General features: G+C 36.0%; 1 protein-coding gene across 2 annotated transcripts in view; it reads right to left on the bottom strand.

Annotated features, from left to right (window-relative positions):
- Positions 1–13,449, bottom strand: part of LOC148951478 (lethal(2) giant larvae protein homolog 1-like) — a 333,083-nt gene that overhangs the window by 235,797 nt on the left and 83,837 nt on the right. For both annotated transcript variants that reach the window (XR_016141914.1, XM_089090903.1), the window contains exons 6-7: positions 12,906–13,044; positions 4,787–4,986 (exon numbers count right to left, since the gene is read on the bottom strand). Coding sequence is in view for 1 of the 2 variants with exons in the window: in XM_089090903.1 (XP_088947029.1) it covers positions 4,787–4,986; positions 12,906–13,044 (339 nt within the window). In the remaining variant the exon portion in view is untranslated. The remainder of the gene's footprint in view (positions 1–4,786; positions 4,987–12,905; positions 13,045–13,449) is intronic.

Here is a 13,449-nt window from a genome sequence, read left to right as displayed (position 1 = left end):
TTTTACTATCGAAAAGAGAAAGCGTTCAAAAGCAAAACGAGCAATAAACTTTAAAAGTGTCTCAAACAGGCAAACAAATAAAGAAAACAATACAAAGAGACTTTCACTATTACAGCCAAACCCAATGAATCTGCTTTATGCATTTGAAAATTTGCTTTTGAACTTGAAAAACCTTTTCATCTTTTCTCAGGCGGGAGACTAAATCCCAACAACTGGAGAATTCAAAGGAAACAGACGACCTTATTGCAAATCTTTAGAAATTCGACCAAAATTCATTATTACTAAATTGGGAAATATCATCCTTTTACTTAAAATATGTTCTCACTTGTTCCCGTATGTGTGGTAGGCGCTCGGTTTCTATGAAACAATAATTTCAAATTGTCATTTGAAAAGTAGGTATATTACAACTTCAAACACGAAAATAAATTTGTCACTAAAACCTAGATCAATTTGTGACTAAAACCTAGATTCAGAACTAAGGGTTCTGAACATCAGAATTCTTACACCCTATAACAGAGCAGTACTTTAACATAGGTTTAACATAGGTTAATCTTTCAAATTTTAGCAGGAAGCGCTGAAATTTCTTGCAAAAATAGTCGAAAACATTTTTTGTAATGATCACTTAGAAATGGGAAATGCACGTCAGTGCATAATAAGCGCATCGGTGTATTAAAGCCATCTGATTGGGACTCATTTATCAGCTCTTTATTTATCTGCTCTTTGACAAAAGTTTGACATCAGCTCATTGTCTAGCAAAGATCTCTGTAGATTTTCGCCACTTTTTCCATTCAGCAGGTTAGGCCTTCCCTCCATATGACTTGACTATTTCAAGAACAATGAGATTCAAAGAGCTATGGCCTTAAAGAGCTATGGCCTTGATTCTCAGATACGTTTAGGCCAACATAAAACTTCTCACCTCTAAAGTCTGAGAATTAAGCACTTTGATGAGAGTTTCAGTCCTAATCAAGATCCTCACGCATTGGTGGAAGCATATAACCGATACTAATAACTTGTCGCAGCGTTAATCCTTTTTAAGCCAAAACCTCCAAAAGAAAACTCCTTCTCCATCCCACATGGTTCAAAGCTTCCACTTTAGCAACGTTCCCAAAAATCCCCAAAGAATCTAACATCTTGATATTCTCCTTCTAGTATAATCTGGGTGTCAGCCTTTCTCTTGCCACCTTTAAGACATTTTAGAAAAACGATCAATTGTCCGTAAACAGTACTTTTTATGATATACACACTAAGTGGGTTCGGACCACCTCATTTACAAAATTTCGCAATGGGCATTTCATCGCCGAGCTTTGTTTTCAAAATTATCCAAAACATCCAAAATTATCCAAAACTTCCAAAAATGTCCAAACATCCAGCACTCCTCTCTCCTCTTTGTTTCGTGTCCATGCTTTTGCGCCATATTCAGGAACATTCATTACTGTTGCCCCCAATACCCTAACTGTTGACTTGATCGAAATAATTTTCTTCTCCCAAATCTTGATAAGTTTATCAAAAACAACATGTGCTTTAACTAATATTTTTTTTTTTTTTATATCTACGCTATTCACCTTTCACTCTAAGGAGCGGTTGGTGTAGGATGACCCTCTATATTCTTCCTGAAGATTTTAGACATTACGACCTTAGAAACCACTTAGGAATTTCGTGCTTCCCCCCCCTGAAAGATATACTTTTTCAGGGGTAATTTTCATTATAAATATAATATTAAAGAAATAAAATCAATAAAAGATGAAAGTAAAGAGCTATGTTAAGCCTCAAAACAAACATCAACTATCGTATGTTTGAGGAGGGATGCCACTAAATCTTTACACTAGAGTTTGCCTGAAAGCAATCAAGTGGCGTTATACAATGAGCATCTGAAGTGAGTATTTATCCAGAGTACTTTTCAATCAGAGTCAATAGAGCACATTTTTTGGGGGGGGAGGGGGGAGTAGGGGGGCTATGACTGAAGCCTGAAATCGGGAGTGTACTTCTCATTATAAAATTTTCATACAGTCAGCAGGTATAATTTTATACATAGCTAGATAAGTACGTCATGTATTCCCTCACGGCTGGGAGATCTGAATGAAACTTTCAAGAATTTTTTTTTTTTGGGGGGGGGGGGTGCACGGGGAGTTGATAACTTTGTACTTCGGAGAAGGGGCCAAGATAGTTTTGTCTTGTCCTAACAAAAGAGAATACGCCACGTGTTTCTTAATTTATATGCCTAGCATTCAAAAGGTTCTTTCGCCAGTGAAATGCGATAAACAATAAAATGGATTCAAAATGTGTTTAGATTTCTGCATAATTATTTTAAAGCAACTATAAACGGTTGTGTTCTACTGCAAGACAGCTCAAATGCAGTAGTCCAAAAGGCATCATTATATGGGCAAACTTAGAGGCGAGTAGAAAACTGAAAAACCCGCTTCGGTTTTTTTTTGTTCTTTTTTTTTATTATGGCAATGTCTTAAATTGAAATTTGTTGAAATGCAATGTCTTTTTATAATTGTATTTTTTTAAATAAATTCAAAATACAGCAAAAAATTAAAAGATACAACAAGAAAATCGGTAAAAAAAAATATATATATAGATTCTCAAAATAACTAGAGGACTGGATAGGATACCCGAAAACGGGTTGGTCCAATCGATAAAGTGAGCTGAGCCAATTTTACCCAAATTACCCAACAGTTATTATCACAAATTACCACAACTAATTGTGGTTAATTATAAACAACAGTTTGCAAGAAATGTCACACCGAGCCTTTTACAATAGTACGGACAACCTATGGTCGAGTCATTGAACTTGAACGGGTCATTGGACAAACGATGGAATATATGCTTAGTCAAGATTTCTGACAAAATCTCTCTCTGTCTTACCATTATGTCGATAAACCGACTTTCGGGAATGGGAATCACCAATACAGTGTAATGAAGCTAGAAGTATTAGCATGAAATTAGTGTAAATTAATTAAACTTAATTTAAGAAAATTTAATTAAATTGAATTCAATTAAATTAAATTAAAAACTTAATTAATTTGGCAATTAATATGAAACTAATGTAAATATATATTAACAGTGATAGATCAACAGCGTATACACTGCTCTTTGGCGTGTTTGCGTTCATGCCGTACCATTGCGCATGGTCTCAGAGCGTCCGGGAGCCTTTAAGGCAACGGGAACTCACGACGGTCTAATCGTCAGGTATAACTCTAGCCCTAGGATCATCATGATTCAAAAACCTCCCTGCAACAAATCCTAAATACAGTTTACAGCTAGATTTTATCTCATCACGAACTATCACTAAACAAAAAGTAAACAACAACAAGAAATGGACTAAAAACCGAGTTTCCCAAGTTCATTTTCCTTCATTTTAAAAAATGAAATAATTCAGATCCATATCTTTTTCCTGGAAAACATTGTTATGCTATGCAAATTCGTTTCCATAAACTTCAAAAATAAGAGAGGAAGCAACGATTACCCGGTTCTTTTCTTGTTTCAGTACTTAAAATAATTAAACAGCACATTTATAGAAAAATATTCAAACACATTCCCTCTACAAGAGCTCATTTATTGTCTAAACCAAACAAAAAATAATAATAAGAGATTTCAAGTTTGTTAACATTATCACAAATTATTATTAAAAACTGTAAATAAAAGTGATTTCTTGCAGCTAAGCTCAGTTGTGGTACTTCAAAAGGAGTTATGTTACAAGAAATACACTAAGGGAAAAAATTACCCTTTAATGTTTTGCATCTCTCATGAACCACCAATTGTTGGCGCAGGGAATATTTTCGTTTTTTTTTTTTTTTTTTTTTTTAATATACATATGTATAGAGCCATTCAAAACAAGGGAGAGAAAAAAAAATTATATCAAATATTGATAAAACTAAAGTCGGTTTTTTGGCCCCCTGGTTGGGCCTCTTTGTTTCTAAAGTCAGCGCAGCCCCTCGCTAACATCAGTACCCAAAAAGTCAAGGGATTTAGAAACGGGGATACCGATTGCTAATTTTGGTGCACAAGAAAATTAATAGTTATTCAAAATTGCCCCCCCCCTCCCAAGAACCAATTGTTTATGACTCTAGTCGTAAACAATTAATGTTGCTAAGAAGTATGAATGGCTTCTAATGCTATTAACAACTCACCGCAGCACCAAGCCACCTGAGGCAAAAACAGCTACGCACGCTTCGCCTCCATCCCAATCTATTCAAAGCCGCCCTCTTTAGACCCTCCCAGGAAGTTTCTACTTGCCCTAAATCTTTCTTTACTACACCTTCCCACCCCAACCGTAGACGACCTACTTTCCATTTAGCCCTACACGGTTGGCCGAAAAGGACAATCCTTGGCGTTCTTTCATCCGCAGAACGTGCCCTAGCCATCTCAACCTTTCTCTGGCTATAGCCCTAGAAAGCGTGATTAAACCACACTTTTCGTACAGCCTGCTGGTTGAAATACGGTCAGTTAATCAGGTACCCAAAACAACCCGACAATTTCTCTGGCAAATATCTAACAAATCTTTCTCCGTTTTTCGGAGCGTCAATGCTTCAGAACCAATACACAGAGAGATAATATCTTGTCATCCAATTTTTTGATTTGATTTCCTAGGGTATCAGAATTAGGAAACTACTATCACGACTTTAGGTGCTTTGGGGTCTTTAGGTTCTATCCATTTCTAGAAAAAGATTGGGACTCAGAACAGATAAGTTTGACAATTCGGATCAAAAGACAGTTATGATGGAATTTTAGATGGATTGTTAGACTGTTTAAACATGGTATAGTAGCAAAGGCCGAAACTTACTCTTCGCCTTCAGCGATATAAATTTTGGTGATCCCCTTGCAGGGAAACGGTCCATAGGGAGTAGTGATCTTGCTCTCCAGTGACTCCTCCTTCTTTTTTACTGACCAATTAACGTAACTTCCATCATTATGAGCACTAACAAGCTCCTCGCCTGGCTTCTTCCAAGCTACACTCTCAAGTTGCTGATTTACGGACCATACCTGAAGAAAAATAAATTGTCGAATGAATAAATACCAATGAATAAATGCAGTTAGTCAGAAAACAGGAAATTACAATACTTATACTACTATAGGTACGTTTAGAAACACTGACCCAAGCATGTAAAAGTTGCCATAAAAAATGACAAAGTGTTGACACTAAAAAGTACAGTAAACTGATACGAGTTGGAATTTCGGCGATTTAACATGGGAAGGTAGAGAGAAAAAAAGCCACTGTTGTCGCAGCGTCTGGCGATTTCATTAAAAAAAAAAAGAAAGTTTTAAAGCACAAAGGACATTACGATCAAACCATTTTTTGTCCCCTGATTTTCAATAACCCTTTTTAACCTGATTTTCCAAGAACCAGGATTTTCTATGGGTTTGTCTTTTGGTTATTTCAAAACTATTAAATTTGTAAGGCAGTACCATATTTTCGTCAGCGTTGCCACGTTGAACCGTGAATATAAATAAGCAAAACTAATAAGCTAAGTTTGCCAACACTTTTGTGTCCAAAAGAATTCAAACATTAAGGATTTATTGATTCTCAAAGACATCTACACCTTCAAAGAAAAGCTACACCTTCGTAAACTGTTGGGTGCCATATACTTCTAGCCTATTCTTGCCGAGTATTCATCCACACTATTTAGCACGTGCTACTACCAAAAATTGCATAACGGGGTATGGAGGTCCTTGATACTTGATACTTGAGTCCTTGATCCTTTATGACAAAATTGGGTAAGTAAGATGCATAACGGGGTTGGTAAAATTGGTGCATAACGGGGTATGGAGGTCCTAGATATTTGATACTTGAGTCCTTGATACTTTATGACAAAATTGGGTAAGTAAGATGCATAACGGGGTTGGTAAAATTGGTGCATAACGGGGTACGGAGGTCCTTGATACTTGAGTCCTTGATACTTTATGACAAAATTGGGTAAGTGAGATTATTAATCTGTAATAGGATTCGAGCTGAAATTTCACGGTACCTCACAACTAATAAAAATTCATTTATTTTTTAGGATAATTTTAACTTAGCCCCTCCACAAATAGCAGGCCTAGATTAAACTGGGGAGCATCTTGGCAGATTAACTAGAAAGGCGGACTTTAAGCTGGTGTGTGGGGTTCTCTACCCACCCTTACATTTTAAAACAATTCTGCGTCATTTTAAGGTAACAAGCTATTTAAAAAAAAACTCAATATGTCTATAAACATTGATTGTGTTTGCTCCAAATCCATTTAGGAGTAAAACTGCAAAATCAGGGATTTTTCATTATTGCCACTCATTTTCTTAGAAAATGGTTGAATTAGGAAATGAAACTTTAAGGAATGAATCTAAAGTCAAATATAGCCAGGTATGATGTTTTCAATCACAAAATATTACAACCTTCGCTAAAATTGTCATACAACAAATGGGGTTTTTTTTTTTTTTTTTTTTTTTTTTTGTTTTTTTTTTACACGAACGCAAATTTCCTTACTTACAAGGTTTTTACAATATTCGGTTCATACTGTAATGAAGAAATCATTGAAATCAGATTGGCACATTTAATAGATCGTAATTATAAACTCAAATGGCAGCCACAGCATTGGTTCGCAGATGTCAAAAGAATGACCCATGATCGCTACCCAAAACGAACTGGACTGGTGGTTGGAAGTTAGGAAAGCAGTCATTCTTGCCTCTACGGGCCCACTTATTTTGGTCGTTTCAATTTAAATGGTTTCAAACTGATTACCTGCTTCTAGGGGAAGGGGGATTTCCTCGGGGGGGGGGGGCTAAAAAATTAAAAAACATTCGTCAAAAGTTTTTACTTTTTTTTTACACTCGCGCCAATTTCCTCATTTGCCAGGTTTTTATAATATTTGATTCACACTGTAATTATAAAATCCTTGAAATCAGAAAGGTACATTTAACAGATCGTAATTATAAACTCAGATGGCAGCAACAGCATTGGTTCGCGGATGTCAAAAGAATGAACCATTGCTCAATACGATGATTTACATTGTGCTGTTCTGAATAGCAAATAAACAGTCAATGAATTTAAGTACTTCTGTTGGATTTGTTAGAATTGGATTGATTATAATGGTGAATTAGCCAACAAAATTAAGAGGAGGGTTGGAAAAGCTACATCGGCTGCAAGTTAAAACCAATCTGGCACAGTAGGAAATACTCTATACGCTTGAAGCTCCACCTCTAGAATAGCACTATGATGTCCATTCTGCTCAATGCAAGTGAATACAGGAACTTATATGTCCAACTGGAGAAACGCGTCCTAGCCTTTGATAACACGTGCCTTAGAAGAATGCTGAATATATCATGGCAGGAAAAGGTCACGAGCATAGAAGTTCGCCGGCAAACAGGCCAACCCTTATTTACTAATCTTCTGAAACGTAGGAGATGGACGTACCTTGGCCACGTCTTTTTTTATGCCAGACGATAAACGCCCGTGTACATTTTATGAATGGTGCCCTGAAGGTAGGCAAAAAGAGGTCGACCAAGACAGACCTTGCAAAGGCAGTATGAACAGGATCTTAATAGAAGGGAGATGTCTCTTCAACCAGAGTAGGAGGACGTCAGGGCTGCAGCTCAGCTCCGTGATGTCTGACGAGGTTTCGTCGACGCCTTATGTTCCATTCCTAGTTCTGAAGGATCCGAGGTCTAAGTTAAACGACCGCTCATTACTGGCCACCCACAATATCGCTAATATCACTGCAATCGCTAATAATATTTGATAGGAAATTCTTACGTTTAGAAAGACCCCTTCATCTCCTTCATCTAACACGTCTATATATTTCATCAAGGAAATGTGTTGGTGTGGAATTATTTTTTTTTTCATATCTTGGAGTTCGTGGAACAAGTGAATAGGATCTAAATCATCACACTATGAACTCTCACACTATGAACTCTTACTTCGGTTGCCTGTAACTTAATTGAAATGCTATACTTGGTACTAGTGGTTTAAGCTTCTTTTCGCTTTTTAACTACACTAAGTGCCACTATTCTACTGACGGCAATAAAATTTAAGACCCTATTACGACCGCACTTTACGGCCCTATTACGACCGCACTTTACGACTCTACCCGAACTTTTGATTTACTCCAGTTTCCCATGTTTTTTATCGACATAAAAAGGGGGGAGGAGGAAATTACAAATAAGTTATAGGACCACATTCGCTAAAGATGAAGCAAGAAAAAGCGTAGCCATTGAAAGTCCGAAAACAATGCAAATATCTTGGTGGAGACCTGTGATCAGTCATCTTAAGTGGAAAAGTAACAAATATACAAAAAAAGAGTAAAAACACACAAATAAGTATAAAAGACAAACGTAACAAAAAAGCCTTAGTGGAGCCATAACTTTTTGTTCCATAATCTTTCTGGTGTAGACAAAATACTGATTACAGATTAAACTTCCCTTTTCGGGTGTCTATTTTAAAATGAGTTGTGATCAGTCGATCAATTTATGACTGCGATCAGGCAGAAGAAAAATACCAACTTATTTCAAATACCTGTGCTATATATTTCAAAACCTTTGATTAAATTATGCCTACCACACAATTGTGAAACAATTCACAAACAATTGCAAAACAGTTCACAGGGGGTTTCTTAGACAAACGTCTGATACCACAAAACATTTATGGTGGTTTGGGTCCAAGTTTTTGCAGAAATTAATTTTTTCCAGAATTTTTTGTCACAAAACACTCCAAAAAGGATCCAAATACCCTAAATCTTTTTTTCAATTGTAACCACTGTCGCGTGCAATCCAAAAATCCCAAGGTCTTTGCTTAGCACCACGTTCTGAAGAAAATATTTGCCCGCCGCCCATTTATAAGCTCAAGTTTTCAAATATCAGCTTTAAAATAAAAAATATTTTTTTACTTTTAGAATTTATTAGTTCATATTGAGGATCGTCATTGCCCCTATACATGATCCAAGGCTCCATAATGTGCAGCGACACCCACTGTGTGACCAAAGATGCAAGTGAAATCCAAAGCTGTATCAGATGGTCTGACATAATTTTAATAAACCTGTCTCTATGAAACCAAAGGTTTTAAAAGAAAATATTCGACTTAAAATAATTACAGATAAGTTATGCAGGCTGCGGCAACTAAATCATGACAAGTCAATATCTTAAAAAACACCTTCGATATAATGGGGTTTTTTTCGTTTATTGAGAAGGATTATGGTTTGACGTTCACTTTGTACCCAAGTTCAACTTTGAAATTCCTAATCTCCTTTATATGATGTCGTATCAAGACCGCATGCAGGATTTTTTATCAAGGAGGGGGGGGGCTTACAAAAAACTTTATAAAATGCATCAAAAGTGTTTATATGCATTTTTTATGCTTTTTTTTGAAACAAAAGCACATTTGGGGCGGGGGAGGGTCAAAACCAGTACCCCTCTTCTAGATACAGCCTTGGTCACATACTTGAAATCTAAAAGTAAAGTGAGTTGATTTGACCTTCTATTCTTTTGAACCTATCAAGCGTTTGAAGTCAAGCTTGCAAAACCCCTGGAGCACGTGGCAAGTATGAACCACCCCTTAAGCTCTCAGAGACAGTTCCCCATTCTCTTCTAAGTATTCAAACTGTATAGGAAATTTCAATAGCAATTCAAACCGCTTAATCTAACAATTTTCAAAAAAGTTTTACAAAGCACACGAAAGCAATTCTCTGCTGGAAACAAGCAAGAATTCACATTTGACAGGAAATGAAGCAGTTTTTTCTGACTTATGATAAAATAAAAAGGTTTAATGGACTTGAAAAGAGAGCATTAGGGATTTGAGATTTCCCATCAGCGACCTCAGATTGTAAGGTTGGTTCTGCCCATACAAAAAACCAATGGACATCGCTTAACACAACGCTATTTAGTGGCTGTGATACTCTAAAATCATTGAATCTGTGATATCCCTTAAATCGTTTATTATATCTAACAGCAGTATTTTGTTTGTAAGAAACATCGACGTTTTTTTTTGTAGTCTACCACTCCCATGTTTTCTCATGTATAAGATTTAATGACTCAATAAAAGGGAGCGCATCTATAGAAATTCTATAATTAATAAAAATAGATGCCGTATCTACTTATGGTTTTTATTGGAATAAAATAGAGAATTTAATTAATATACTTGACAGTTTCATTTTCTTTCTATTATTTTCTGTTATTTTCCGTCTCATGTTCCCTCCTGATTCCTCTCACACCATGTTGTTTTGTCTATTGCCTTAACCGTACTTTTACGTCTTGTTCATGTGTTTATTTTTGTTATTAATGTTTACTTGGTTTATTACCGCTGCTTGTAAACTAATTTGAAAGTGTTTTGTACGAGCCTTTTTTAAGGAATAAATAAGTAATAACTTATCCGCTACACAAAGATTTTAGATGCCACTTAAATTTTTGAAAAACAAACTTTTTAGGCTTTAGAGGGATATCGAAAAGTTGATTGACCATGTCCCTTAATAAAAACTTAGAAATTATAAAAAATAATTAGAATACACTTAGAAACATAGAAAACATCCCTCGATATAAGCCTTTAATGCTTAGGACGGCCAAGTTAACAAGAGTACATAATATCGAAAATTCAGCGAAAATGAATCACCAAACTTATAATTTCGATGAGCTACCATTTTAGTGTTTTTGGCGCGTTAGTGCCATTTCCCATTAGGTATATTAGGACCAAAGCCTGTATCATGGACTGAAACTACCCCATCATTAATGTAGTTTTATGGCTTCCTTAGCTCGCTATTAAAAAGTAATTTGAGGCCTTCAATTCTTTCTGAAGAAAGTGAAGAGATTATAAAAAAGATAAAAGTAATTCTGATACTTATTAAATATCCCGACCACACTCAAAAAGTGAAGTTAGGTTAATCCTAATGAAATATATCAAAATATGATGAAAATATAATACTTTAGTAGCAAAATTATAGAAAATACAACAGAAAATTATGGAAAGCAGGCCGCCCAGAACGCATGCCCGGAACGCATCATATAAAAAACCTAACCAAACCAACTCTATATATTAAGTATGTAATTATAATATACCTGCATAGTGGTTTATTTCGCTCAGGCTAAGCTAATTATCTCCGAGTACATACAAAGAAACCAACAGAGAAACCGTTTTTAAACAGAGCAAACAAATCAAACTTCTTGAGAATGGTCGGGATAATTAACAAGTACTATAGTTCTTTTAAACCACTACAGTAACAAGGTTTGCTTAGATTTTTTTTATTTTTTATAAAAACATTTTTTTTATGTGAATCACGTCAGATTCATATGCATTTAAAGACCAAAAAAGATACATGATAATATTTGAATGACTTCATGCATTGTATAAAAGATGTTGTCGTTGAAGCTCAGGCTAATTTCGCTCAGGCTAAGCTAATTATCTCCGAGTACATACAAAGAAACCAACAGGGTTTATTTCGCTCAGGCTAAGCTAATTATCTCCGAGTACATACAAAGAAACCAACAGAGAAAGGAGATATGCAACAGCCCAGATACGAGTCCCAGAATCCGTAGTCCCAGCATCCAGGGCAAGCATATCTGTTAAAGTAAGCTTACTTAACGACGATCTACAATAAAACTTAACAGATACATGTAGGGGCTTCAGTTTATTGGCAATGTATGCAGAGCCGTTCCTAGGGTTCTTGGGGCCCGCTGGAAAATTAATCATAGTGCCCTCCTCTCGACTCAAATATAAGCAAAAAAGACGAATAAACGTGAAAAATTTGATCAAAGTGTTTTGATCACTTTTGACAAAAGTGACCCCCGCCACGCACACCCCTTCCCTAGCTGCAGCACTCGGGACAATTGACCGTTTGCCCTCCATCCCTTTGAACAGCTCTGTACCTTAAAGAGAATCTTGCTCTTTTGAATTTTATTAATGGGAGGCGATGCATACTTGACCTGACACGAGCAGAAAAATAACGCTGGCTGAGAAGATTAGAACCATAAATATGGTTGGCTGAGGGTAGGTTAAGTGTGTTAAAAACAAAAATACAGTGAACAAGACCGAAGATTTACACACATTAGAATTAAGGAAGAATATTCACTGGTATCAGGCTCAAGGGGCATCACGCTGAAACAAACTTGTAACAACAGCACTTATATTTTAATGTACGATCTCAGTTACAGATTCCAGTATGAAGGTGTAGCCTCAGTTATCCGCCTACCCAATTCATACTAGTTACTTCTTTTTTTTTCACATAATTTTAGATAATTTTCAAAGTTAAGTCCCGACCCAAGGAATCTTATACAAAAACTACGGAGGGTAGAAATTGCCTGTCTAAGTACGTATATAACACGATTAGAGAAACAACAACTTGCTCACTCTTATGAGATTCATTATTAGTAGGGATAAAACGATTAAAGAATACAACACAATTCCTCTATTTTTGAAACAATAGCCGTTCCAAGACAGCAACTGTGTAATCAACGCAACGAAACGTTACGAACGCAACACCATGTAAAACCCTACATAAACACAGTATTAATTACGTTCAATGAATTAACTGATTAATTTTTATTTATTATAACCGAACGTAATGTCAATGAAAACCAATATATATGCAAATTTCCAGCTCAGTCCACCAGGAAAAGTGGATGAAATACTACTTCGACAGTAAGATGAACAAGACCTTGCCCGTATTGCCCCTATTGCCCGCACGTTATTGCCCGAAAATGGAGGATTCTTTAATCTTCATTCACCAGTTACTAGAATGCACTGCATTAACTAAGCAGAAGTTAAGGTAATGTCGACAGAAACAAAAGTTAATTGACTATTTGCCATGTGTAAGGGGAATAAGAAACACGGTTGACATCATAACCTTAATACGGTTCAATATTACTCCTTATGGAAATAAGTGTTTTTGTTTATATGGTAAGAAACAACAAAATTGTGAAAGAAACAGGACAAGGTAAAAAGAAAATTTCTTACCCTTTCCGTTGATTCCCTCGTATTATTCCACTGGACGAGCAATCCTTTATTGTATCCAATTATTAGCTTCGCTGGGTCGTCTGGAACCATTAACAAGCATTCAACAGCACCAGGGTTCTTTTGGTAGATTTCTTTGATCCTGAAAAAACAATCCTGTCATTCTAAAATCAAGAACAAGGAAACCATGCAAAGTGTAAAACAACAGAAACACATAAAAACTAGTTAGCAAACATGCACCATATTACCCTTAAATAACTCCATAAAATAGTTCCTGGAAAATGTTTATTTTCGTTCTTATATACTTAAAAGGAAACTGTCAGAATGTTTTTTTTTGCCAAAAATGGTGCTGCCAAACAGTCACTACTAGAGATCATCATAATACAAAGCTACATGAGGCTAACACAGCTGAGCATACTCTTCCTTCATGCCAGTCTATTCAATGTAACATTCTTTGCACAATGCTTCGAACAGGTAATGCAACAACTTCATTTTATTGAAACTGGAAAGAACAAATTGTTTCATGAGCAGATCTATTCATCGTAGC

Source organism: Artemia sp. Qi Xiang Cuo, chromosome 6 (assembly GCF_049724085.1).
Source record: "Artemia sp. Qi Xiang Cuo chromosome 6, ASM4972408v1, whole genome shotgun sequence".
Taxonomy (NCBI): domain Eukaryota; kingdom Metazoa; phylum Arthropoda; class Branchiopoda; order Anostraca; family Artemiidae; genus Artemia; species Artemia sp. Qi Xiang Cuo.
This window is presented reverse-complemented; position numbering and strand designations above follow the sequence as displayed.